The 26,096-nt window shown below is 42.2% G+C and overlaps 1 protein-coding gene across 1 annotated transcript in view; it reads left to right on the forward strand.

The window, feature by feature from the left end:
- MMP2 (matrix metallopeptidase 2) overlaps window positions 1–26,096 on the forward strand; it is a 207,272-nt gene that overhangs the window by 123,801 nt on the left and 57,375 nt on the right. Inside the window, exons 7-8 of the mRNA XM_086945190.1 lie at window positions 13,153–13,326; window positions 21,461–21,616. Of these exons, the coding sequence (XP_086801316.1) occupies window positions 13,153–13,326; window positions 21,461–21,616 (330 nt within the window). The remainder of the gene's footprint in view (window positions 1–13,152; window positions 13,327–21,460; window positions 21,617–26,096) is intronic.

Here is a 26,096-nt window from a genome sequence, read left to right on the forward strand (position 1 = left end):
AACTCTAACGGTCTCATTTTTCCATGCTCTACTCTTAATCGACTCTACTTTTTTCACCCTGCAAGATATAGCATTAAGACTTTTAAAGGATTTTGAAGCTAGAAATAGTAAATAGGACTATAAGGCTACAAGTAACTAGATGCACTATTACGTTTAGCCAACATTTTTTTTTTTTTATATTATCTATTTTTTATTTTCAGGGTTATTTTTTGTTTTTTGGGTACATGGACTTTTATGGTCTTACGGCTTCTTCCCTCTTCAGGAAAATGGACAATACATTGTGATGTAAATATGAGACATGAAGTGGATATATGAGCTTTCATGTTTTTTTTTTTCTTCCTATGCTCTACTTTTAACTCACTCTATTTTATTTCACCCTACGAGGTATACTATTAAGGCTCTCAAGGGATTTGAAGTTAGAAATGGTAAATATGATTATAGGGCTATTTGTAACTCGACGCATTAGTACGTATAGCCAATTATGTTTTCTATGAGCACATGTGGGGAAGGGCTCAGGGGTGCACGGAGGGCACTCTCGGACAGACGCTACACCCCTGGCGATGCAGCCAGGTAACCTCCAATGTAGGTGGGGGGTGGGGGGTCATGGGTGGGAGGGGATTGGGGTGGACGGACAGGTTAGCAAAATCTATGTCAAAAAGGAATAGGGAAATACATATAATGATCACAGGAAACCTGAAGGTCTGGGATCAAAATTATGGCAATCTTATATTGGTAGTATGGCTGGGATAAAAATACTATCTCTGAATATTTGTGGTCTGAACAATCTTAAAAAAGGCAAACTGTTGCAATTGGCTTACAAAACTGGGGAGCTAATGTTGTATGTATGCAGGAGACGCATATTGAAGGGTCCCAGAGCCAGCTGTTAAATACACTAGGGTATAAACTGGTGTGTGCTACTTCACAAGGTGCTAAAATTCGGGGGGTTGCTATTCTGGCTAAAGGGAATGGATTGGTGTTTAGTAATTCTAAAACTGATAAGTTTGGCCGTTGGGCTATCACCGAATGCAGCTACCAAATAGGGCAAAAAATGACGATTTGTGCTATTTATGGGAGCAATACAGATGACCCCGGGGTCTTTGATGAGGTCTCTAACGAACTGTCACACTGGCCTCTTCCGATGATGGTCTGTGGGGACTTCAATATAAACCTCCCGACCAACTGGTCCTTGAATGATGACTGGGTCTATAAAGGACGTAAACCCAAAGTATTTCGCTCTCTAAAGGATCTGTGTCTTGTACATGGACGTGTGGATAGCTGGCAGACTTCTAACACCAACACCAGTGACCCTGGCTACACCTTTCATTCAAATCCACACCACATGCATGCCAGAATTGATTATATTTTACTCTCAAATTCACTAATTAAGAATTGCCAAATTGTTAAATTGCCCCGGGTACTATCTGACCACAATCCCCTTTTTTGCACGTTGACCATTAGACCAGCTAAATCAGAGCCTACTCTCTGGACATTTGAAAAAGCATTACTGAATGACCCTCAGTATTGTCTCCACATGAAAGATTGGATTACAAAGTTCCTAGCTGAAAACATTGATAGCACGTCAATAGAGGTTGTTTGGGACACTTTGAAAGCTGGGGTCCGGGGCGAGACTATATCATATTCACTTAGGTCAAACAGGCGGGAGAAAGAGGAGATATGGAGGTTGCAGGATGAGCTTATGTTAGCAGAAGTAGGACTCGTTATTGTCACTGGCAACAGGGACACAACTGGGGATATCTCTAGTACCTTCGCCCAAGTAGCTGTTGCCAAGGCAGCAATCACTAATATTTTTACAGATAAGGCAATCCGGAAAGCTACGGCACGAAAATAACTAATTTATGAAGTTAATGAGCAAGTGGGCCATCAATTGGCGGTGCGATTGCAACAACAGGTAAATGCTAATTTAATTAGGGAGATTATAGACCCAGTGGCAGGGCAGTTAAAAGATCCAGAACTGATTAGGCAAGCATTTTGGAGGTTTTATAAAGAACTATATACTGAGAATTGCAATGGGGACACAACCGAAATTGAAAGGTACCTAGAGAATTGTGAAGGTGTAAGCCTCGAGGTAAATACGCAGCAGGTACTAGAGGAAGCTCCTAACATGGAAGAGGTATTGACCACTGTCAAGAGCCTCCCTAAACGGAAGGCAACAGGTCTGGATAGTATCCCTTTGGAGTTCTATGGCACATTTATTTACGAAATAAAACATATCTTAAGGGATCTGATTATCCATATTTTCTCCAGGGGGGAACCGCCCAGTTCCTGGTCCAGGGCCAAAATCGTGATTTTCGCTAAAAAGGAGAAAGCCCCAGAACATCTAGGTTCATATCGCCCCAAATCCCTTATAAACCCTGATTCCAAAATATACTCCAAAATCTGGGCAAACCGATTAGCACCTATAATACACAAAGTAATCTCCAAAAGCCAGCACGGTTTTGTTCCTGGAAGGTCAACGATAAATCATATCCAGAGGGTTATCACGCTTTTTGACGGAACACAAACTACAGGAGACCCTATGGCCCTGATCCTTTTGGATGCAAAGAAGGCCTTTGAGAGGGTCTCCTGGCAGTTTCTCTGGAAAGCAATGGCGATGATGGGATTTCGAATCAAGTTTATTCAGGCGATACAAAAAATGTATATTAATCCTAAGGCGGTTGTATCTGTTAATGGAAGCCTAACTAAGGAAATCTCCATCTCCAGGGGAACTCTCCAGGGGTGCCCATGCTCGCCATTGCTCTTTGCAATATATATATAGATTCTTTTATTCGCTATTTGGAGAAAAATAACAACATAACACCCATTATATCACAGGGGTATGCTACAAAAACATTAGCATACCCTGATGATATTGCTATAGTTACCGCAGACCCCACAGTAGCAATGCTGACTATCGAGGCCGAGGCCAGGAAATTTGGGCTGGTTTCTGGCTACGCGCTAAATCAAGGGAAGACACAAATCGTTCTAAATCAAAAAATTGTGATGGATGATCCTAGGGTGGTGAAGGGAGCGACATACTTGGGTGTCACAATTTCCTCAAAGCTGGAGGAAATTGTGGACATAAATGTTAAGCCAATGCTGAACACAATAGAAAAGGATCTACGACAGTTAGACAATCTCCACCTGTCCATTATCGGGAGAGCAAATGCAATTAAAATGGTGTATTTTCCCAAAATACTATACTTATTCAGGGCAGTTTGCCTAGAATTTTCTAATCAGTGGTTTACAGTAATGGAACGTACCTTTTCTAGATTTATATGGTCATATGCACAACCCCGTCGGGCATATAAATATCTTACCCTTCCTAAGGACAGAGGTGGGCTAGCTCTTCCCAACTTAAGGAGATATTATTGGTCATGTGTATTACTTTACAGTAAGGAATTATTGCAAGGGGGAAAAACACAGAGGAACATACCGCTTCAATCTTTCAGCTACTGGTGGGGAATTCCTGCTATGGCTATTTATGGAGGCACATACACGACAGCTACCATAAAAAGGTCAAATTTATGACTCTTTATAGCTGTTTTAAGGTATGGAAGGTCGTAAAGAAAATATTAGGAATAGGACAAATCTCACATTATACACCGGTATTGAACAATCCAATTCTTCCACCAATAATCTTTGTGTAAACAAATCCGCAAAATCCGCCACTTTCTTCCCCCGGCAGCACTCACCCAAACTGTTATTTCGCTGGTACTTTCCCGTCTGGATTTTTCGAACGCCATCTATCACGGTCTACCACAATACCTGACTCAACGCCTTCAAATCGTCCAGAACCAGGCTGCCCGCCTGATCCATGGAACACCTAGATGGCAATCAGCTAAACCTTTGCTTATGAATTTGCATTGGCTCCCGGTTGAGCGAAGGGCTGCCTTCAAGGTAGCTTGTCTTACCTTCAAGGCACTTCATTGCCCTTCCCCTGCTTTCCTGAAATCTACCATCCACCCTTACTGTCCTACACGTAATCTTCGATCCGTCCACCTTAACTTGCTGATCACCCCCAGGAGCAAAACTAAGAGATTCGGCGGACGCCGGTTCTCCCATCTAGCCCCTGGGCTCTGGAACCTCCTCCCTCTCTCTATCAAATCCTGCTCCTCTTTTCTCAATTTTAGGATAATGCTAAAAACTTACCTCTTCCCTACCCCCACTCTGTTACCTCTACCTTCCCCTCACTCTGTTCTGTCTACCAGCGCCAGGAAGCTTCGGTGTCAGTGCACTTTATAAGCAACACTTAACATAACGTAACATAACAAATGGTATAATTTAGGAATAACACAATTAGGGGATTTTTATACTACTCAGGGGATTAAATCTTTTGATGCTCTGAAGGAAGAATTTGGCTTAGATTTGCCGGATTTTTTTAAATATCTCCAAATTAGGGATTTCTTAACTCATAAACCTGGGGCAAGGACACTTGGGGAAGAATCTATTGTAGTAGAGACAATTATACACTCTAAGAAACACTCAATAGGCGGGGTTTATGTGTCATTGTTGGACATGTTCCCGGATGATTTAGATAAAACGGCAACGAAGTGGCTAAGTAAACTTGAGATCTCAAAGGAAGGATTTTTATATTCCTATCAGCTAGCCCAAACTATTCTTATTTCTACCAAACTCCAGGCACAATTTGACAAAACCTATTTTTTTCTCTACTAAACACCCGATAAGATCGCAAAATGGGGAACCGGTAAGGGGACTTGCTGCCCGAGATGCAACCTATTTAAAGCAGATTCCATTCATATCTTTGCCTCTTGTCCGGTGTTAATACCTTTGATACAAGATATAGAGAGGTTTTTAACTTCTGTTCTTTACAGAGAGGTTGCTTTGTCACCTGAGGCAATGGTACTTGGGGCGGAAGATCCAGATAACCTTGAGAGTGGCCACGATTTTATATTCGTTGCTATGGCCATTTTACGGTTATGCCTAGCCTCGGCTTGGCTTGACCCGCTTCCACCCTCTTTCCAACAGTGGCTAGCTAGGCTTTTAGCAGTGCATAAAATTGAGATAGCTATATATAAGCAGAAAGGCAGATGGCGACGCAAAAGGGGTATGAAAATCTGGACTCCTCTTACACACTGGCGAGATTTACAAAACTAATTTATTATTAATGCTGTAATGTATTTATGTTATTGTTTTAGTTTGTTTTCCGTGATGCCTGGAATATATTCTGTAAATTCTCTATAATGAATATGTAAGTATGACAAGCATAATGTAAAGCTCATGATGTTAATGTGCAGAATGTTTACCTGTCCGGGGGTGGAGGGGGGGAATATATATTTTAAAAATAATAAAAACATTTAAAAAAAAAAAACTTGGAAAGAAGGCCTTTCCTGTCCAGCAGTCAAGGTTTAGTCGGTGCTAGTCCAAATGAAAGCTGGTATGCCACATTACTTAATTCCGTTCCTGACATGCATGAAGAAATCAGCAAAATAAATACTACATTCAATGAATGGATAAACATCTAATTGGATAAACTTATACCTATATGATTGCACAAAATCAGCCGACAGAAGGGACAGGCTGCATGGTTCTTGGCAGAGTTAGTAGAACTAAAAAGCATCAAGCCTATGGTGCCTCCTTAGATTTTACCCTCTCCATACCACCTAGCTGGGCATTTTTTACACCAATAGACTACTTCCCTTTCTGCTGTTTCTGGGAACTCCTCAATCACTCCTTTCAATGTTGCAAGGATATTGTGAGGTGGAGTACTTAACAACTCTCATTCAATGGCAGTTATGTTTTTTCCTCTTCATTGTCTAACCGGTTTTGTAGGGCCATTAATACTCCTGCTTGTTTTGAAATGGCCTCTCCTTATAACTACCTCGAAAACTTCCCATTGCCTAGAATGTGTGAGCACTATTCTGGCGTTGATGCCAAAGTACTCACTGAGGGCCAGATGTAGGTAAATCCCATTTACCGATTTTGAAATACCGAATTTTACTGATTCGGTATTTCAAAATCGGTAAATGTGATGTAGGTACCAACATCTGGATTAGTTACTGATTCCTTAAGAATTCGGTATTTACCGATTCGGTAAATACCGAATCGGTATTTGCTATTGAATCCTATGGGCCTTGAAGCCTGTAGGATTCAATTCAAATACTGATTCGGTATTTACCGAATCGGTAAATACCGAATTTGTCAAGGGTGCAGGGGGTGTCACTTTGACACCCTCTAGCACCCACAAAATGGGCATGTGTGCAATGTGGCACACAGACATGCCCTAAGGGCATATCTGTCTGTCACATGGCACATGTGTACATGCACAGATGTGCATGTACACAGGAATCTGTATTTTACCATGGATTTGTATTCCATGGTAAAATACAGATTCTGAAAGCCATGTGCCAATGGAATATTGGCTACCCACATTGCATTTTCGGTAATTATACCGAATCGGTAAATATTACCGAATCGGTAAATTTACCGATTCGGTAATAATAATGATTCGGAAAAATTACCGAATATATGCCCCTACATCTCCATAGCCCTTTACCGATCGGAAACGGCCGAAAATCGGTATTTTCGGCCGATTCCGATCGGTAAAGGGCTACCTACATCTGGCCCTGAGTGCTTTAACCACGTTGTGTTTAAACACAGAATCCCTAAGGGCTTCTGATGGGAAACTTTCATTATTTCCTTTTTAAGTTCACCCTGGCAGTTCAATGTGTAACAATATGTGGTTCTATTTCAACTACTGAGCTGGATAGTTTTTGGAGCATAGCCAAAAATGTGTTCTTGGCAAGGAGTTGAGCACAGCAGAATAATGTGTTTCTATTCCGAGATTTGGATGAGGAACTCTCCTTATGTCGTCTAGGCCCTTTGTTCTTCTATAGAATTTTAAGATTTGTGCCAATGTTTTGGGGTAGTTTGATGTTTGGTGTAACATGTGTAGGGTGTTAATTTAAAATCTCCTCTCCTCCCCCAGATATGTTTCACTTAGGTGCTGGAATACATCATATATAATCAAATGTTCCTGGGTGAATCTGTGTTGGGGCCATATTTTGTCACTAACCTAATCAGAGTATTCAGTGGTGTACCTTTGACAATAACACATCAGCTCACTGGATTACATTGCTATTCTTAAAATAATAAAATATTATGAAAGTCACACCCCTCAAGTAGGAGTTGATTATGCAAAGTATCTGTAGGTACCCAACATGTTGACAGACTTTGTAGGTCTGTTAGGTGGTGTGCCTCTTGCAGCATTGCCACATTAGTACTATGCCTATTGAGGGAACCCTCTAATTGTTACTGAAGGCTACTAGGACATGTATGTCTAGGCAGTTATAACTTCATTGACTTTTCTCTCCTCACAACACAACAAATACATTGAGCAGACATTGCACAATAGGCTGATCATTTAACAATCTGGATTCCTGCCTGTATGCAGGAGGCAAATCAGACCTCAAAATCAACCTATCAGGTTACACAACAACCAAATATAATATGGAAGCCTTCCTCAATCTACTAGAAACTGCTGACATCAAACAGCTTTGCACTTTACCAACTCACATAAAGGGTAACAACCTGATCTTCATCTACACAGCAAGCACCAACCACCAACTGCCTTATGCCACAGGTTTTTGACTGGATAGCCACCCTTTTTATCTTCTCCACTTCACCACTGTCTACAGAGGAACACCAAATGATTCTAACCTACACTTCCAATCATTGAAGAACTTCCCCATTAACTCACTATATGATAAATGTAATTCCTGGTCAATGCCTCTGACCCTGGTGTGGACATGCACTACCTACTCTTTCCAGACCACAGATGACATCTATTCTTCAGACAGAAATCGCACATTATTCGTATGCCAAAATAGAATAAATAAATATTTAGAAGGCAGGAGAAGCAGGGGCATTAATCATAACTCCTGGGATATCTCACAGTCCTGAAAACCTCTAAACATCCCACAGAAAGCTCTTGAAAGAAACTGTGAAGTCCACTACACTACAGTTGTCACATATGCATTCAACAGAAGTAGAAAACTCTACCGCTGTGTGGGTGAATTAGTGAGTGAGAGGCATTCGGACGGCCCCTGGCCGTCCTCCGCACACGCCCACAGTCACGTGGGACAGGCGGGGGGGGGGGGGGCGGGTTAGCATCCGCAGCACTGAAGGGGTTAAAGCTACACTTCAGATATTTGAAGGAAAAAAGTATTAACATCAAGATAATAAAAGGTTAAATTAATTATACAACATCACAAAGCAAAGCATCCTCAGCCATCGATTCAACAGTACCATCTCATGATAGACTAAAGTAGACTAACTTATACCCTCTCTCTACTGAGAACTATTTTCGTCTCCTCAATTCTCAAAACGTGTTTCATATAGTAAACTTAAATAGCCCATGGAGCTACCACATTTGACAATACAACTGGCATTCGTCTTTAACATCATGTATTCTGATCCAATCTCTCCCAAACAATTGTCAAAGTTTTTAGAAAAAGAAATGCTGTTTGAGCCTCAAGTGCACCCATGCAGTACAGTAGTAGTGTTTTCAATTGATAATGCCCCTTTTTGGCCTAATTAAAAAAAATGTGTTTAGAACTCATTTTAATGCTTTACAATCAATCCTTGAGATCTACAGGCCATCTGATACATTAGCAATGTTATTGTTGAAAATTTCACAGTGCTTCTTCGAGTATCATTTATGAACTTTAATGAGAGAATAGTTTATTTGTTTTATTTCCTCTGGTTATGCAATGGAAATCATATTTTGGAAAGGAAACCACATTTTCTGAGAAAAGATTTTCAGTATATATTGTATGGAAGTAAATGTACAGTCCATGATGTTTGTCAAAGAAGGGGTGTTCCCCTAAGTTCACAGCCCTCCGAGAGCATATATTACCTCCACGTATTTCATAAAGTAGCTGAAGAAAAGCAAGGTTTGAACTAAAACTCTAATCAGTATAGAATAATAAAACCAATGTGATGCAGATTCTCAATCTTCATCATTTGTTCATATGATTCTGGTGATGGTTTTAGTGGTAACCTCATACTTGCACACAGAGAATGTCCCAATATGTGCTAATGGAAACACTTAAATGTATACTTGTCTGTTTGCTTGGGGATAGGGCTGCCCATGTGGGAAGGCCACCAATATGTATGGAGATAGAGATACTTCCCATTCTTAGACCCTAATAAATAAAACTTGTTGGCCTTGCTTACTCACTTAAGAAATCCTGGCTACAGTTCATATTATTCCCTATTAAGACCTATAAATCACTTACATTGATTGGCTGCCAGTTCATAGTTGCATTCTTCTCTTTGCTTTGACAATGCGCAAAAGTAAGTTAAAACATTTCCTTTAAGCATCTCTCTGATTGTGTTCCTTTATGTCACCAAGAGGCATATTGTTTTTAACTTTGTACCAGCATTGGTCGATAGAGTATACCTGAAAAAGCCTGGTGAACAAGCAAGGCATGTTGGACGAAGGTTGAGGAAACAAGTTCAGTAAACCTGGATGCTGAGAGGCATTGCCCAATTACCAAAAAGTAACTTTCACAAATCAAGTCTGGTCTTTCCTCTTTCCTCTTTGAGGATCATGTAGCTAATACAGACCACCCAACCCCAAAGCTCGATGGGTCTAAGAATGATGTCTTGAGCAGGGAGGAGCCCAGCTCCTCTGTCATGTGGGTAGTGCACTAATCTGCATTCAAGTGATGACTACAAGCAAAAGGTTAATTGCTAGAGAGTGGTTGGTAACCAGGGGGGATGGATTAGTCATCATAAATCCAAAGTCCAGGCATGCAGTGGCCTCACTGTACATGTAGAACCATACTCAAAATATCTAGCATTTACACATGCGATTCAGCACACTTGCACCCAGAACTGGAGAAGAGATCATCAGTTCCACTATGTCTGACTAGAAGACTGTTACTCAATACTGCAGCTACACCATCTTGGTCTTGTGCATGAAAATGCTGGTAATCCTGAGCACAGCTCATTAAAGCAGTATATTTAAGAGTTAATCAGTAAATTGCAAGTAAAATTCCTTCCCTGACATCAGAAAAAAGCAGTGCTTTTTGTTCTCAAACAGCACTCTGGTGAGATTAGGCTATGTCAAGAGGAAGTGTTTCCTAGTAAAGCTTCTGTGAACCATTTGTGTTGAAATTACAGGCAACCAAACTCAACTCTACATGGCTAGCCCACACAAACGAAGGATCTTGCAGCTTTTGTCCACTGCTTAAGTGACGACATTTAGCAAAGAAAATTGTTAATTGGTCACATAACAAGTGGTGTCACAACCAGCAACATATAATGCCATCTGTTGCTGGGAATTAAGTGCAATTAGCCCAGCCCAAAAAACCAAAACAGAAGTATGAAATGCTCCTGTGCCAACAAGGAACAATAATAAAAGGCCAGAAACAATAGACAACTGCTTCACAGTCCCTTACAGCAATCAATACTGTCTCACTGACTCCCATTGTACCTCAATGGGGTGAGACTGAATGAGGGAACTTCATCCAAGTGAAGGGGAGTCTCCTTCGCTGATGTCTTTCCAGTCTGAAAACATATTTCTTGGGGATGTGAATGACTCAGAAACTGGAAATATGCTGTCAAATTCACACACCCCATTAATACAACATGCACGTCTGGCAGCAATAAAGTTGTCTTTGACAAGAACAATGAACTCATCACTGCAGGCAGAACATGTGGTGAAGATTAAAGATCATGTGATTAACCAGTTCTAAGAAAATATGAGGCTTACTCAGGCCCTAACACGTTTTAATCTGCAATTTCGAATTGGGAAGCAACCTTCTCTTGTCAACTTAGTTATTTCAACAACACCACAGTGACAGGGCGCAAATAAAAAAAAAATAACGTGTGTGGTATGCAGTGTAACCTATACATCTTGTGGCCAACGTCTGAGATTTAAGAGTGGGGTTTCTTTGAACTATTTTCATGAGCACTAAATACCCAGTTAACCAAAAACATATTACTAAGAATAAAGACAACAAAGACTGGTAATAGAGGCCCTTTTCCAAAAATAGCATTTATGGGTAATGTGGGATCCATGACCATTGTACAATCCAAATAAAAAAAGTGCCATAACATTTTTGTATTAGAAAAGAGTTTTAACAGTGCTTATGTTTCAATTGTTGGCACAGGGCAGGGCAGACTACACCGTTTGTTGTGCTCAAATGCAGACCCCCTCCTACATCTAATGTATGGCTTAAGAAAGCTCTGGATTACTGGAGAAAAGCGTGCTGATATACGACAGCTGTCTCTGCATATGCACCCAATATTTCATTATTGGGTATACCCACGAACATTAGAATGCTAACAACACAGCAGTTGAATCCTTGGGTACAATCTGGAGTGGACACAGTGGGCTACCTGTTTGGTGATGGGACGTTACTCTCACATACTTATTTTGTTATTGAACAGGGAGTACCAGAAATGCTGTTTCTGATGCATGCTAGTCTAGCAGCTTATGTAAAGAAAAAATGGTCCCCCAGGGAATTGAGCCTATTGCAAATTAACTTGTTCACCTGATGTACCTTTTTGAAACAGGTAGTCATCTTATACGCTGGTTATATCACGGAATATGTACAAACCAACTATCCCCTCTGGTTACTTTGCATGATAAATGGGAGCAAGACCTTACCCGACCTTTGTCAGACAAGGAATGGACAACCATATTAGAATATTCAAAACGTGTGTCCCGAAATACCCGATTCAAATTCATTCACTATATGATTACCCAGCTGGCTTACTGAACACCACATACTATTAATACTATATACGCAGGTGAAAATGCACTATGTCCCAAATGCTCCGACAGGGATGCAGACCTGCTACACATGTTATGGACCTGTAACAAATTACATGGGTACTGGAAGGAGATAGCACAAACACTAAAAGATACACTAGGTGACATGGGACCTCAAACGATTGAAGTTTAGATTTTAGGGATGTACAAAAGACGGAAGGGCAGCGAAATTGAAGCTAAAGTTCTGGGACTGGCCTTGCTGTTGGCCAAACAAGGCTTAACTAGGAGGTGGAAATCTCCAACAGTACCCGCTCTTATGACTTAGAGGGAAGAGATAATTAAATGGGGATTTGCGGAAAGCATGGCCCTCCGCGATGAAAAAAAAGGGGTTCATACAAAAATCCCATAGCCATGAGCTGGGATTCTATACTGGAGTCTACCAAAGTGGCTGAGGTCCCTATCTCTGGAAATGCATAACTTGAATCCAGAAGCATCTAAATTTATAGAATATATGCACATAACAGAAATGTCTATAATGCTTGGTTAGGAGGTTCCTATCAAGGTAAATTTCAAAGCTGTGATGCTGTCTGTCAGCCATATTCCATTATATGGTAGAGATATCTTGCCACACGTATTCGACTTTTGTAATTTCTTCACTATGTTAACTACAGGTAACGTCAGGGAAGGGGGTGGAGGGATTGGTGTAAAGTTGTCAGTTATAAAGAAAATGCATTTCCCACAACGTAATCTTCCTTCTTTTTAGGCGGGGATGACAACAAAGGTTTCAGAAAAAAGGCAAAGAAAACTATTCGCTGGATTGTTCGTGTTATAGAATAACTTGCTTTGTAATTTTGATGAATATTACCATATTGTTTCATCTATATGATTCTTTGTCTGAAAATGCTGAATAACTGTATTATTTGTTAATAAGTGGAAGATTAATAACATTTGTTTAAAAAAAACGAAAAAACTGTGCTTATGTTTTTCCTAAATAAACAGTTTTTGGTTTTAATCACAAACTTTTAAATACACTTTTGTAAAAGCTGCTGCTTTAAAAGTGTATGGAATGCCCCTTATTTGCTATTTATTGTATATAATATTAGCTTTCAATTGTACATTGCAAAATGTGTTAATTAGTACGGTGGTTGCAGATAAAAATGCTTACTTCTGAAATCAAAGGATTTTCCATTACCACCTAATTCTAATTCATGTCCCAAATAGGACATCTAAATATTTGATTTGTATTAATCTTTATAAAGCACAAGCACTACTTCTGCAACACTGACCCATAATTGGGAATACTTCAAAACCTTTTTAGTTGTACGAGCATACAAATACAAGTCTAAACAGAAAGATCCTTTTCCCTGGAAAGCTGTATTAACAACTACACTTTATTTCCTCTTGTCTAGCTCTCTCAACTGTTGGTGGGAACTCAGAAGGTAGTCCTTGCGTGTTTCCTTTTACCTTTCTGGGTAACAAATATGATGAATGCACAAGTTCTGGACGTAGTGATGGGAAGATGTGGTGTGCCACTACTAGCAACTATGATGATGATCGCAAATGGGGATTTTGTCCTGATCAAGGTAAATTCCTATATAGAATGTGACGTTTTAAGAAACAAAGCACCAGTACTAGCGTATATCAGAGTCTGGAAGCATTTCTTACTATGTAGAAATATCTGCATAGAGCACTTAAATACATAACCATTCGGAACAGTTTAAAAACCGGCATGCAAAGGGACCACCAACTCTCTCGCTACCCGGATGTCTGTTGTTTGGCATAGGCTTGTATGGTTCTGAGGAACAGTTCTTCAAGTTGATGTTACTCATGCATCCACTTATCTGTGAATATTTCCTTCAATTTAGGCCACAGACCATGAAGTACAAAACAACAATCTGTTACTTCAAAGAGAGATTTCTAAACTTGATAACGTAACCAAAGTACAACATTCTGAGCAAGATTGACAACATCAGCATCACACTAATGAAAATATGAAGTTCCTGCTAAAATTTGACTGCACTTTTCATATTCATTTGAATGATTTTGTTGTATTGATTGCTATAAAAAACATTACCTGTTACAAAGTGACAAATATGTTTGTCATAAAATAGTGCCCACTAGAAAGCCAACTATCCTACACACATACTTCAAGCTGGATTCTGTCATGATAAAGTGATCTGAACAGAAAAATACCTTTACAGAAAACTACTAGTGAGTAGTTGCGTGAAAGAAAACTAATTTTAGATTGCAACAATGGAAAATAAGCTTGTTCAAAAATGTATATATTGTTTTGTTACATAGAAAAGCATAGAAAAGCTATATTTAAATAAAAGGGATCAGTGATGGTGAAAAGTGGTAGAGCAAGGATTAGTAAAATTTATAAAGTTAATGTTATGGTTTAGAGTTGTCAGGATTAGTGTAAGGGTTAGGTTTATCTTTACAATTATGGTAGTGTTAGGATTCAGTTAAACATACATTTAGAGTCAAGGTTAACATTAGCGTAAGTTCAATCATCAGGTTGGATTTCTTTCAGTTAATATCAAGTAGAATATCTAAGATTTCTTGACAAGTGAGAAAGACATACTTATATAGATATTACCCAAGAAAGGGCCAGGTAATCACTTATCTCCATGTTTTTCAAGCTAGGACCTTAGACATAAATGTGATTACATTATCCCATAAACAGTCAGGGCAAGGCAATTAGATAAGTATTAAAAATCATTTACCTCTGGGATATTATACTTGTGCAAATGCACTGTGCCATTGATTTGGAACTTTGGTGGCTTTTCTAGGTTCCTGTACTGACTCTGGATCATGGCAAATTGGTTCTCCCTCAGTGAGGAAGGTTTCCCTGTTAGGTGACCAAATCAATAGGCACTTACCATTTGTCTAGGTGCTTCAGCATTTCACGTTTCCAGTCCAAAAAGAGAGGAGGAGCATACTGCCTCACATCCCAGCCCTCAGTTTGCCCCAATGCAACATGGTAAATGCCGTGCACAATAACACTTACAACAGTGACAGTCTTTAGTTCTTTGCCCTTGTTGGTGCAGCCACTGCTGTGTAGCTCTAGAAACGTGTTTCAGGATAGTTTCCTTCTTCTGTAGAAAGCCACAGCTACTGAGCTAACATTGTATTTACCATGATGCATTGAGGGTAAATTGAGTGCTAGAGTGTGAGGCAGAGGTCACCCACCCTCATTTTGTTTGAAGAGGCTCACTTGGGCTACTTAGCTGGTGAACTTGTATTGATGCACCTGCCCCCAGTAATAGTACAGAGACCTGAGAAGACTATGAGGCAGCATTTGCAGCACCCCTAAAATGAATGTGTGCCCTCTAGTGATGAAGGAATTAATCCAGAAACATGTGCCTAGAGTTACACATCACAGGCTGCACCAACAATGGTGAGAAATTAAAGACTACATCAGAAGTGAGTGTTATTGTACACTGCATTTACCATGATTTATTGGGGCAAAAGTGAGGCAGTGTACTCCCAGTCTCCCTACATTTCCAGTCCAGTCATTCTGCACCGGTTCTAACTCAGCTTCCACAACCCCCTGAAGCAGATTGCGCCACTTAAAAAGCAGATTTTTGCCTGCTACTTCCTTTCTTAATTCATGCTCCAACTCCAAAACAAACTGGGTAAAGCCTTCAGTTTGACAAGACAAAAGCAGGAAGCAGTATCGAGGAATTTAATGAAACTTTCCATTTGCAGAAAGGCCTTTTAGATCCAGAGAAGCTAACTCTGTTGTCAAGGATTCATTCTGCGATGCTGTCAAGACATGAGTGATGAGCCTTCAAGAAACTGATGAGTCAACTACTTGGTGCCCTCCATCCGGAGTGGAGAATGTTCTGGTAGAGGTAATGGAAGGGAACCCATTTCGAAGGGGCCCTCAATCCAACGGCAAATACCCGTACACCTATCTACTCCTGGTCGGTAATTTGTGTCTCTCCCCAGAACACACCTACTTGCCCACTGTATGGAGACCACTGCAGAGCAGAAAGTATCGGAGGGAGAAGACATTATCGGCGCTGATCATGAGGAAGAGTACGAGGGAGGCAAGTTGGCAAGTAGCATGCACTATGTCGCATTTGGAGACTCCGCCTCGGTGAGCAATAGAATGATGGATTTAACCCAGAACTCTTGACTGGGGGTGAATGTTTTGATTTGTTCTGCATTCCGTCCATCAATTGTGTGTATTTTGCATTTGGAGACTCCGACATCGACACCAGAAGCAGAGATGACTAAGGACAGCTATCTATCTCCTTCCGTAAGTGTCCCAAAGTTGAGCTGGGGGCAACCATTGGGCCAAAGACAAAGAGCATGCCACGGATCGTGAGTACTGTTGCTCCTGCAGCCCAAACACACAAAGCATGGACAAAGCCATGCCTAGTGTGGAACAGCCCAAGTGGTTCCTGGTGAAACTGAGACAAGGCTTCAAAGATGAGAAAGGTTGACAGGTCTCAGAAACCTGATCAGGCACCTAGCCACAAGACCAAGCTTGGCCCTAAGGCGCAGAAGTCACAGACCTCCAGACACCACGCCTCGCCAATGCCATCAGATTCGAAGTCCTTGGTGTCTAAGCTGTCTGATTTGAATGAACAGTCACTGAAGGGGTGTTCAAAAACCCCTCAAAGGACAGTTCAGCAGCTCTGAGACACCGGGCTGCTTAGTAAAAAGATGCCCAATCCTTGAAAAGCTACATCAGGTCCTTGAATAGTGGCAGTGGGCGATTGGCCTGAAGACTGTGAAACTCCCCATCCCTAAAGAGAGGAAACTAGAGTTTGGATTACCTTTGATGATTCCACCACCAAAGTGACCTATGGTCAACAAAGGCACCAGTGCACCACCAACCCCACCATTACAAAGCTCATCAGCACATTCATGTCATCGCAGTCTCCTACACATTCAACCAGCGGGAGTGTAGATCCCGCTACCCTGAGGGATGATTTGGAAGGGCCTTTAGGTTAATCACAGTGCCCTGATAATCCTTGGAAAGATTATGATGTTGACCCACTTGGCAACCCAGGTTTAGAGCCAATCCCTATCAAGCAGTCCCATCCATCTTTTTGGTGGAGACTTTATCCAGAACGTAAAGGCCTGTTTGATATCTATCTATGATAAAGTCTATGTTAAAACTGTCAGTGGAGATTTTTGAAGACCACGTCAAAAGCAGAGTGCGTACTACTACGGTAGAGAGAAAGCATAAAGCATCACCCTCAGACCCGCTATACATTAGGGGGCACCCATCCCCTTAGCACGGCACAAGAGATGCTCCTCCTCATGACAAGGAAAGTAAGAGGATTGAAGCTGTGGGAAAGAGGGTGTTTCTAGACAATGTGAATCATTGGTGTACTGCCAACTCTATGGGCCTGCTCACTAAAAATTATCGGGAACAGGTGGATGAGATGGTGGATCTCTTCCAACATCTTCCAGATAAGTAGAAAAAGAAGGGGATGGATGGAAGAAGAGAAACCAATATCTATTGTGACCTTTAGATGTGTACTTGATACGGCTGACACTTCAGCAAGGAGTATCAACTCTACAATTCTTCTATGCAGGCATGAGTGGCTTTGCATCTCTGGTTTCAAATCCGAAATGTAACAACACCGGCTAAGTGTCCCTTTTGATGGAGAACAGCTCCTTGGCCCCCAGATTGATGAAATATCAGAGAAGATTAAGAAGAATAGAGAGACAGCAAAGGCGATGAGTGCACTACGAACAACCACCCTAAGCCAGTCTTTTTGGAAGCAGAAGGGAAGGACTAGAGTTAAATCATCCACCTCAGACCAGGGACAGACCTAAAAAAAGGCAACAGCAGGCTTACCACCAGCAGGGATGTAAAGGTTTTGTCAGAATCTCATACAGAGACATTGGATTCAGGGGGAAAGGTAGAGGTACGGTAGCGAAAGGTGCTATCACCACCAAATAATGACTCCCCTAACGTCCCCCTACCCTGACCACCAAACAACTGTCGGGAGAAGACCTCTAGAGTTCCAGACTCTTTGGGCAGACATCACCTCAATGGGTGCTTTCAGTAGTACAGCATGATTATCCTGAGCTCCTATGAACCCCACCAAACATTACTCCATGTAGACAAATCTTCAGCCCGCAACTACATCTTCGGAGGAAGATGCCATGGTACTCCTTGTAAAAGGGGCATCAAGTCAGTCCCATAATATTATCAAAGCAAGGAGGGTATTCCAGTAGTTCTTAATTCCAAAAGAGGATTGGACTTTAAGTCCTCAACTAGTCTTTGGGCCTCTCAATCGACACATCCTATCAGAACATTTTCATATGTAGACCCCTTTAGGGTGTAATACCGCCTTTATAGGATGGCGATTTCATGACGACCCTCAACCTCAAAGATGCATACTTCATATCCCCATCCATTCCTCTCACCACAAATACCTGTGGCTTGTGGTAAGCGGTCAACAGCTCCAAAGGTATTCACAAAAGGCTTAGCAAACAGTAGTGGAGGCTCACTTAAGGAGACTAGGTAATCAAGTCTTCCCCTGCCTGGATGATTGGCTGATGAAGAGTGCAGATAGGGCCAAATGTGTACAAGATACACTAGCCACCATCTCTCTTCTCCACAGATTTGGATTCACGATAAATGCATACACAAGGAGATGATGGACGGAGAGCTGAAGCTCCATCATTGTTCTTTAGCTCACTTTGCCACCCCAGTTCAGACTCAGCAATATGCAAATCAGTCTTAACCCTGTGTCTCATGGGAACATTCCAACTGCCAAACCAAGTCTTCCCTGGATCGGGAACAAGCATCCTGGGACTGGTTTCTGGGTAATACGCCTCTTCAGCCAGGCTAGCTCACTCCACTCACTCATCTGCACTGGTTAGGCCCCTCACCCCCACAGCACCATACAGCAATTTGGAATAGAAGATTTCCGCCAAAGAGCCCCTCATAGGGAGCCCGTCAGGTATTGCAGCGCCGACCTGACAAGGAGCAGCCCTATGATGAAGCATGACACCCAGCTGGGTGTGTGAGGGCCCTACATTCCAGCATGACGAACACCCTTCCTCCTACATCCCATGACCAGGCAAATCAAGTTCCCTCACTTTTTCTCTCTGTCAGTAGTTAGGAACAGCATACTTTCAGCATTTATCCTTTCATCTCAATCAGACCATTGAGCTGCAGTTTTCTTTCCCGTTGCAGTGTCGGTAGTGGAAAGAACACTTCACACTTTAGATGTTAAGAGAGCGTTACTATACTTCATACACAGAAATAAATCTTTTAGTAAAATTCAATTGTTTGATGCTTTTTCCAAGCCAAGGCACAGTCGTGCTTTACCCAATGCAGGTATTGCTAGCTAGAGCTAGGCGGCAGAGCGGCTCTGATTTTATTAGACCTCTCTGCCGCGTTCGATACTGTCCCTCATTCACTCCTTCTAACCCGCCTAGCGGAGATTGGAGTGGTGGGCTCAGCACTGAAATGGGTAGAATCTTTTTTATCAGATAGATCTCAGCAGGTTTGGATCCCGCCTTTTTCATCCTCGGTTAGGCCCCTCACTACCGGGGTTCCCCAAGGATCCACATTGAGTCCACTGCTTTTTAATGTTTATCTTACCCCCCTCATTGAGCTGGACGAACAAATGGGAGCAAAAATCATAGCGTATGCAGATGATACGCAGCTTTTATTTACCTGGAAGGATGCAGAAACTAACACAGAGGTTGTCCGTTCGTGCCTTTCCGCTGTGTTTAACTGGTTGGCAGCTGCTCAGCTGAAGTGCAACGAAGACAAGACAGAAATCTTGCTGTATGGCCAATTCCCAGCCAACTTTAGAGAACTCTTGTGGCCGTCGGATTTTCCCCAGCCAGGCTCAGTTACTACCGCTGCCAGGAAATTGGGAGTCTGGTTTGGAGAGGATCTGAGATTCGAGGCACACATAAAAAAACTTACTGCTGTGTGCTTCGGCTCCCTAAAAGCCATGAGAAAGTTCTTCCCGTATCTGCCATCATCTTCTAGAGAGTCGGTTGCTAGAGCTTTAATTTCATCTAGGCTCGACTACGCCAACTCTCTTTTTAGCGGCACTCCAGCTTTCTTAGTGGCACGACTGCAGATTATTCAAAATGCGACTGCGCGGCTGCTATATAACATTCTAAGCAGAGAAAGCGTGCGAGCACACTTAAAAGAACTTCATTGGCTGCCAATTGCTCAAAGGATAACTTTTAAAATCCTCACCTTAGCATTTAAGGCAGTCCATGATATGGGACCATCTTATCTAAGGAAAAGATTCAGTCGATATGTCCCCACTCGGCCGCTACGTTCAGCTGGCTGTAATCTCTTGAGTGTGCCCCGCTTTCAGCGAGTACGACTAGGAGGCTACTCGCTTGCTGTAGTCGCAGCTAAGACGTGGAACGCCCTTCCCCTCTCCCTGAGATCTACTGAGAATTTTGTCTCTTTTAAGAAAGCACTAAAAACCCATCTTTTTAGAACAGCTTATTAGTGTTCTGTTTCCTTTAGCTGGCCACTTGCTTGTTTTTTCCTTTATCGCGCCAGGACACTCTGGTAGTAAGGGAGCGCGTTATAAAACAGCAAATAATAATAATAATAATAATAGATAGTCAAACGTCTTCAAACTTGTTATGGCAAGGCTAAGATGACCTTACTGGTCCCCCCAAGGGCACATTTGACTAGAAAGACGGGTACTACTGAGCTTTCTTAGATAACATTCCTGTAGCTGACATTTGCAAAGCAGCTACTTGGTCAACCCGACCCACATTTAGGAAGCACTACTATATGGATGTCCTTGCACGCCAACAGTCATGTGTAGGAGAAGCCGTACTGAGAACTTTATTTCAAACACATGCAACACTAAGTGAATAGCCACCTCCCAGTCTATGCCGAGCGTGTGTATCTACAGCCACACATGCTACAAATGGATTATGTTACTTCCCTTGTAAGCACCTATTCATTGCTGTAGTGCTGTATATTCATATGCTCCCACCCACATCCCTGGAAGTCACTGATTGGTCCAGGTAATACTCAGATGGTTCATATATTCACTTTATTTTCTTTCACATTGCATGGCCATCACTATAGCCTATTTCTAACTCCTCTATACCTGCACCTGATGTGCGAAAAACATTTCTGAAGATGGAGCCGATGACCATGCACATTACCTGGAAGAGGAGGAGTCACAGGATCTTGTGATTCAAAAGACTACTTCAAAGAAAAACGAGTTGTAAACATCCAGGAGCAATACTAGATAGCAGCAGTATGCAGTGAATGTGAATCTACAGCACTGTATGCAACAAAGATATGTTACAAGGTAAGTAACATAATCCTTCCTGTAGAAGGGCACATTTTGCATACATCTTAAAATATTGCTTGAAATGGCACATATATTTTGCACCGTATATTTTGCACCATATTTTATATCCTTGTATCAATGATAGTAATAAAAAAAAAAAACACGCCCCATGACTAAAGTTAGGGGCACCAGAAGCTGCTTGTCGAAATAGAAGCTACAGATCATTTTGATGATTCTCAGTAGAACAAAGAAAGAGCTTTGGCACAGCAAATGGCATGTATGTGTGTGTACTGTATACTACACATAGAAAAAAAACAGTAATGCTTTCTGAATGGTTAGCTGATTACAGGAATGGGGTTATGAACTTTAATATGAGTTGTGTTCTTAAAGGAATGAGTAACCACTTTTAAAGAAATAATATATTAACATTCTTGTTATTCTTCAGGGTACAGTCTTTTCTTGGTTGCAGCCCATGAGTTTGGCCATGCATTGGGCTTGGAGCATTCAGATGACCCTGGAGCCCTAATGGCACCAATTTATACATACACCAAAAACTTCAGGTTGTCACAGGATGACATATCAGGAATCCAGGAGCTTTACGGTAAATTGTTTATCTATTACTATCATTGGAAGTCAGTCTATCCCATGTTTCAAAATGTAGATGATATCATTCTCAGGCCTATACAGCTTGGGATATGTGAGTACATTACTGTTATTATTTCACAAATAATATATGTGCAAAACGTTAAAAATTGACCATAAAATATGGTTTTATACTTTCTCTGCATTACAGCCCATCTGCTTTTCGGTCACTTTCAATTAAACTCAATCAACATTTTAATGTTTTGGTACAAGCAAATTGTATTGAAGCAGTGGGCTGTGGGGTATCCTTCCCATGCATGTCCTTTGTGAGACTTTGCCAAAAGGCTGCCTAATGTTGTGAAACATCCCGTAGGAGCCAATGGGTCAACCCAGCAGCCTGAGGTCCTCATTACAAATGTCCTGATTATTTGTATGGTAATTCTGGCCACCAAAGACGGAATTACTGACTAGGTCAGAAGTTGTACACTGAGGCTTTCATTAAAAAATGGGGAATAATGGGGTGAATCAGAGTTGATGCATGTGATTCCAGAGGGGAGTTCCCTTTCTTGCCAGGATTGACACATAGAGATATCAGCAGCAACTGGAGATTACAAGTAACTTGTCTCGTGAACTTGATTATTCTGTATGCAGATTGATCGTACCTTTAATTGATTTGTTGACTTATCCCTATGAATAATGTAACAATCTATAATGCTGATTTTCCTTAGCAATAAAATAACAACAATACAAGAAAAAGTGTGACATTCTTGTCTAGTGTTGGGCAATTTAGCCAGTTATTCCTATAGTTTATTGTATTATTATAGCACTTTTGCTATCAAACATTTATTTGCCACACTTTTAGAGTTAATTTATTTTGTACACTTGTAAAACTGTTGAAAGATGTTCAGTCATATGATAAGAAACCCAATTATTAACCACAGTGACTTAATTGAACTCAAAGAAAAATATCTTGTTTTTGAGCATTAGTGACCAGTATGTAGGCACGCAACGCCCATGGGGCTCAAAGGGCTTCAGCTCCCCATCATGTGTGTCAGCCTGCGCCGAGACAGCTTCCAGGACCAAACACAGACAGTTGTTGAGCTGCTATAGGCTGGCTGGTCTCATGTCCGTCTTATTGCAGCCGCACCCGAGTACTGCACAGGTCATTAAAAGACCATTTATTTGTTAATGAGGCTTTGTGGTTTTTCACCCCTTCTTAGAGCCCCTGAATCTCCAATCTGCCTATTGCTGAAAGAATTACCCCCCGCCCCAAAATTTTCATTAGCCCCCCGAAATGTGGTTGTAGTTGCACCTCTGCAAGTATGTACACAAATTACTTGGGGCAAGGCCAAGATGGTGGCCAGAGCAGACGTGTCTACCTCAGCTCCAGCCCCTGCCTATTAAATAACTGCTGTAATTCTGGGTGCCCACGTTAAGGTACCTGAGCCACAGGGCTGACAAGCCCCCCCATGCTATCCGGCACCGGAGTGCTTGATGGGCTGATGCTCTTTGCTCACAGAGAAGACACTGCTGAGCGGAGAAGCCTGCTGTTACGGGATCATGCCAGCAGCCAAGGGGACCAGCCTATGACCTTCCAGGAGTGCGGTATGTGATCGCTCCCGCAGGGTTCAGAAGGTGCTCAGTGACCAGGTTGCATTCGTGAAATGCCGCCTGTGGAATCCCACTGCTGCTACAGTGAGGTTTACTTGCTGTGGCATGCTAGGATCTCCCTCACCCGCACTGGCCTGGACATTGGTGGCCCAGCCCGCGAAGAGCAGTCACCCTGAACTGGATGACTGAGGGCACCTGGTAAATCAGGTCTCAACCCTCCCACACTGCCAGATTTTGAAGACAATAACGGGGTGAACAATGGAGGACCCACGCTGTGCCCTTAGTGAGTGCGAAGTCTACTGCAATATTCAAATGTGCACTGTGCTGGCCTGCTACTGTGGTGAGCCCTAGACAGAGGGCCAGACTGGCCTAATATACAAGCCCAGGTGGGCACTGAGAACCTGTGGCACTCACCTCAGGGACTGGGATTACGACCTGGCTGCAGGGCTCAGATGGAGCACATGACCCGGGTTCGCAGAGGCCACTGAATCAGGAGAAGTTGGGGAGTGTTGGCAACCTGCTGTGAGACGACTGCTGCCTGAGTGTGGCCTTTGAGGTGCTAGTCTACAGGGGAAAGAGGTGAGGTGGCTCCTTCTCTCCTTGGAGGACCCGAGTGGAGCACCGGAGGGAGTTCCTTGCCCTGTGCTGCACCACCCACCTCTGTGCTGCACTTTGTATATAGGGCTTATGATGCCCGGAGTTGTAGACTGCTTGAGTCACCGTCAAGAGGAGTCATGACCTACCCACTGAGACCATAGGTGTTAGACCTGGTATCCTTGGTGTGGGTTTCCCTGACTTTTTGTCTCTACATCCTGTGTTTTTGATGCTATGCTGGGTTTCGTTTTTACTGGCTTAGATGCTTTGGGCACTTTGCCACTGCTGATCAGTGTCAAAGTGCAAGTGCTCCCTGTGTAAATTGTTAATGTGATTGGTTCTCCCTGATTGGCATATTTACTTTACCAGTAGGCCCCTAGTAAAGTGCACTAAGTGTGCCAGGGCTGGTAAATCAAATGCTACTAGAGGGCCTGCAGCACTGATTGTGCCACCCACATGAGTAGCTCTGAAAAGATGTCTCAGACCTGTCACTGCAGTATCTGTGTGTGTAGGGTGCAGTGTATGTGAAAAGTAGGACATGTGCTGATGTGTGTAACATGTTCTGATAGTAAATTACTGCCAATACCGTTTTTCACTATTGCAAGGCTGCCTGTTCCCATAGGAGAGAAAGGGGAGTTTGTTTATAGCATCTTATAAACTTAACTGCCCCTGAGAACAAGGTAGGAAAATAAGGTTTAGTATGGCTGAACTCAGAATGTTAAATCAAATCTTTTGGTGAGGGTGATTTTTACATTCTGGGTTTGAAAATATCACGACTGCCAATCTGGGAGTCCGGGACTATCACCACGGGTTTCGGACATATTTCGGTCCTTAGTCATCATAAAATTCCAGTACTGCTTTGACACTGTTATGGTTATTTGGAGTTTGTGTATCTACTAGGTTCCAGTTTCCACTTCGTAGTACCAGCTTTGTTGTATCAGCCCAAATTGACTCCCTTCCAAATACCAAATATACTCTGCGTATTTCTTTAAATAATTGTGTTAATTATGTTTTGCAGCGTTAATCTTTTCTGGATTTACAGGCTGTGCATGATTCCTCCATCTATGGGTTCGGTCAGAAATCGTCTCATTGTAGTCTCTTTTTTTTCACGGGCATCGTCTACCATTTGGCCTAAACTCCTCCTAGAATGTCGTGAGACATTTGTCCCGGAAATCGTTGATGCAAGTTGCCGTCTTCAGATTCTTTTTTCCGCTGTTCAGTCTGGGAGCCTAAGTGAGAGCTCCGGAGTAGAGGAAGAAGAAATTGTGCACAGGTAGATTAGGTACATCGTAAACCACAGTTGAGGGAAGAGGATTTACGATCACCAGTAAAGGAAAGATTAACACCAAAAGAACAATGAAAACTACAGGGAAACACTGAAGTGAAGATACCTAATCACCAAGACCATTTGGTTGGAGAATATGAAAGGGGCATGGAGCAAACCCCTTTCAGGCTTTGCCAAAGTGCCACCACAAGCACATTCAGAAAACACCTGCAAGGTTTATAACCCCTGCCTCCCAAAGGACCACAGTATATAACACCTGATGTATCGCCAGGGAACATTTCCAGTCCTCAATTCAAATATTCAGTTGTTTCAAACACTGTTGAAGTTAAATTGTATTATATATTTTGCTGCTGGTGACAGAGTGGATACCTTAAGGCAAGCTTGGACCTGTGATGAGAATATGTTCAGTGCCCATTAGATTCCCCATGTTAGACTAATGCTCTGATGTGTTACCTTTGCCTCAAATTGTAAAGCGCTCTGATATCCTTCGGATCAAGTTCGCGCTATATAAAACTTTATAAATAAATAAATAAATGGAAGACTGTGCAACATGTGCAAAATACTTGAAGAACATCAGGGCAAGAAAGAAATGAAGGGGGATCTCAGACTATATAATAAGGAGGTCATCCTGTGTAAGGCAGATGAGGCCCATGGAGAGGGGCCATACCTCGTGGGGGTGATTAATGTGCCTGCTGGTAGGGGGCACAAGAAGTTACTGAGGGGGAGCCCAGACTGAAAGTAAACCCTCTGGGTTGTAAGAAGACCGATCTGAGAATTTTGGACTCAGGAAAACTGGCAGTATTTTCAAAATCTTCAACACCGCACGCCAAATCCAGGCCCAGAGAGCCACAAGGGGCCAATGCAGGGGGCACTGCTGGGTGTAAGCAATCTAAACCACCTTCGACCTGACCTCAAGATAGGGTCAAATACATGGGAAAGATACAGCAAAAAAGCAGCTTGGTGCCAGCTGCAAACACCGGGTCCCCATTGGCACCAATAAGCTGCTCAA

The sequence above is a fragment of the Lissotriton vulgaris genome, chromosome 12, assembly GCF_964263255.1.
Source record: "Lissotriton vulgaris chromosome 12, aLisVul1.2, whole genome shotgun sequence".
NCBI lineage: Eukaryota > Metazoa > Chordata > Amphibia > Caudata > Salamandridae > Lissotriton > Lissotriton vulgaris.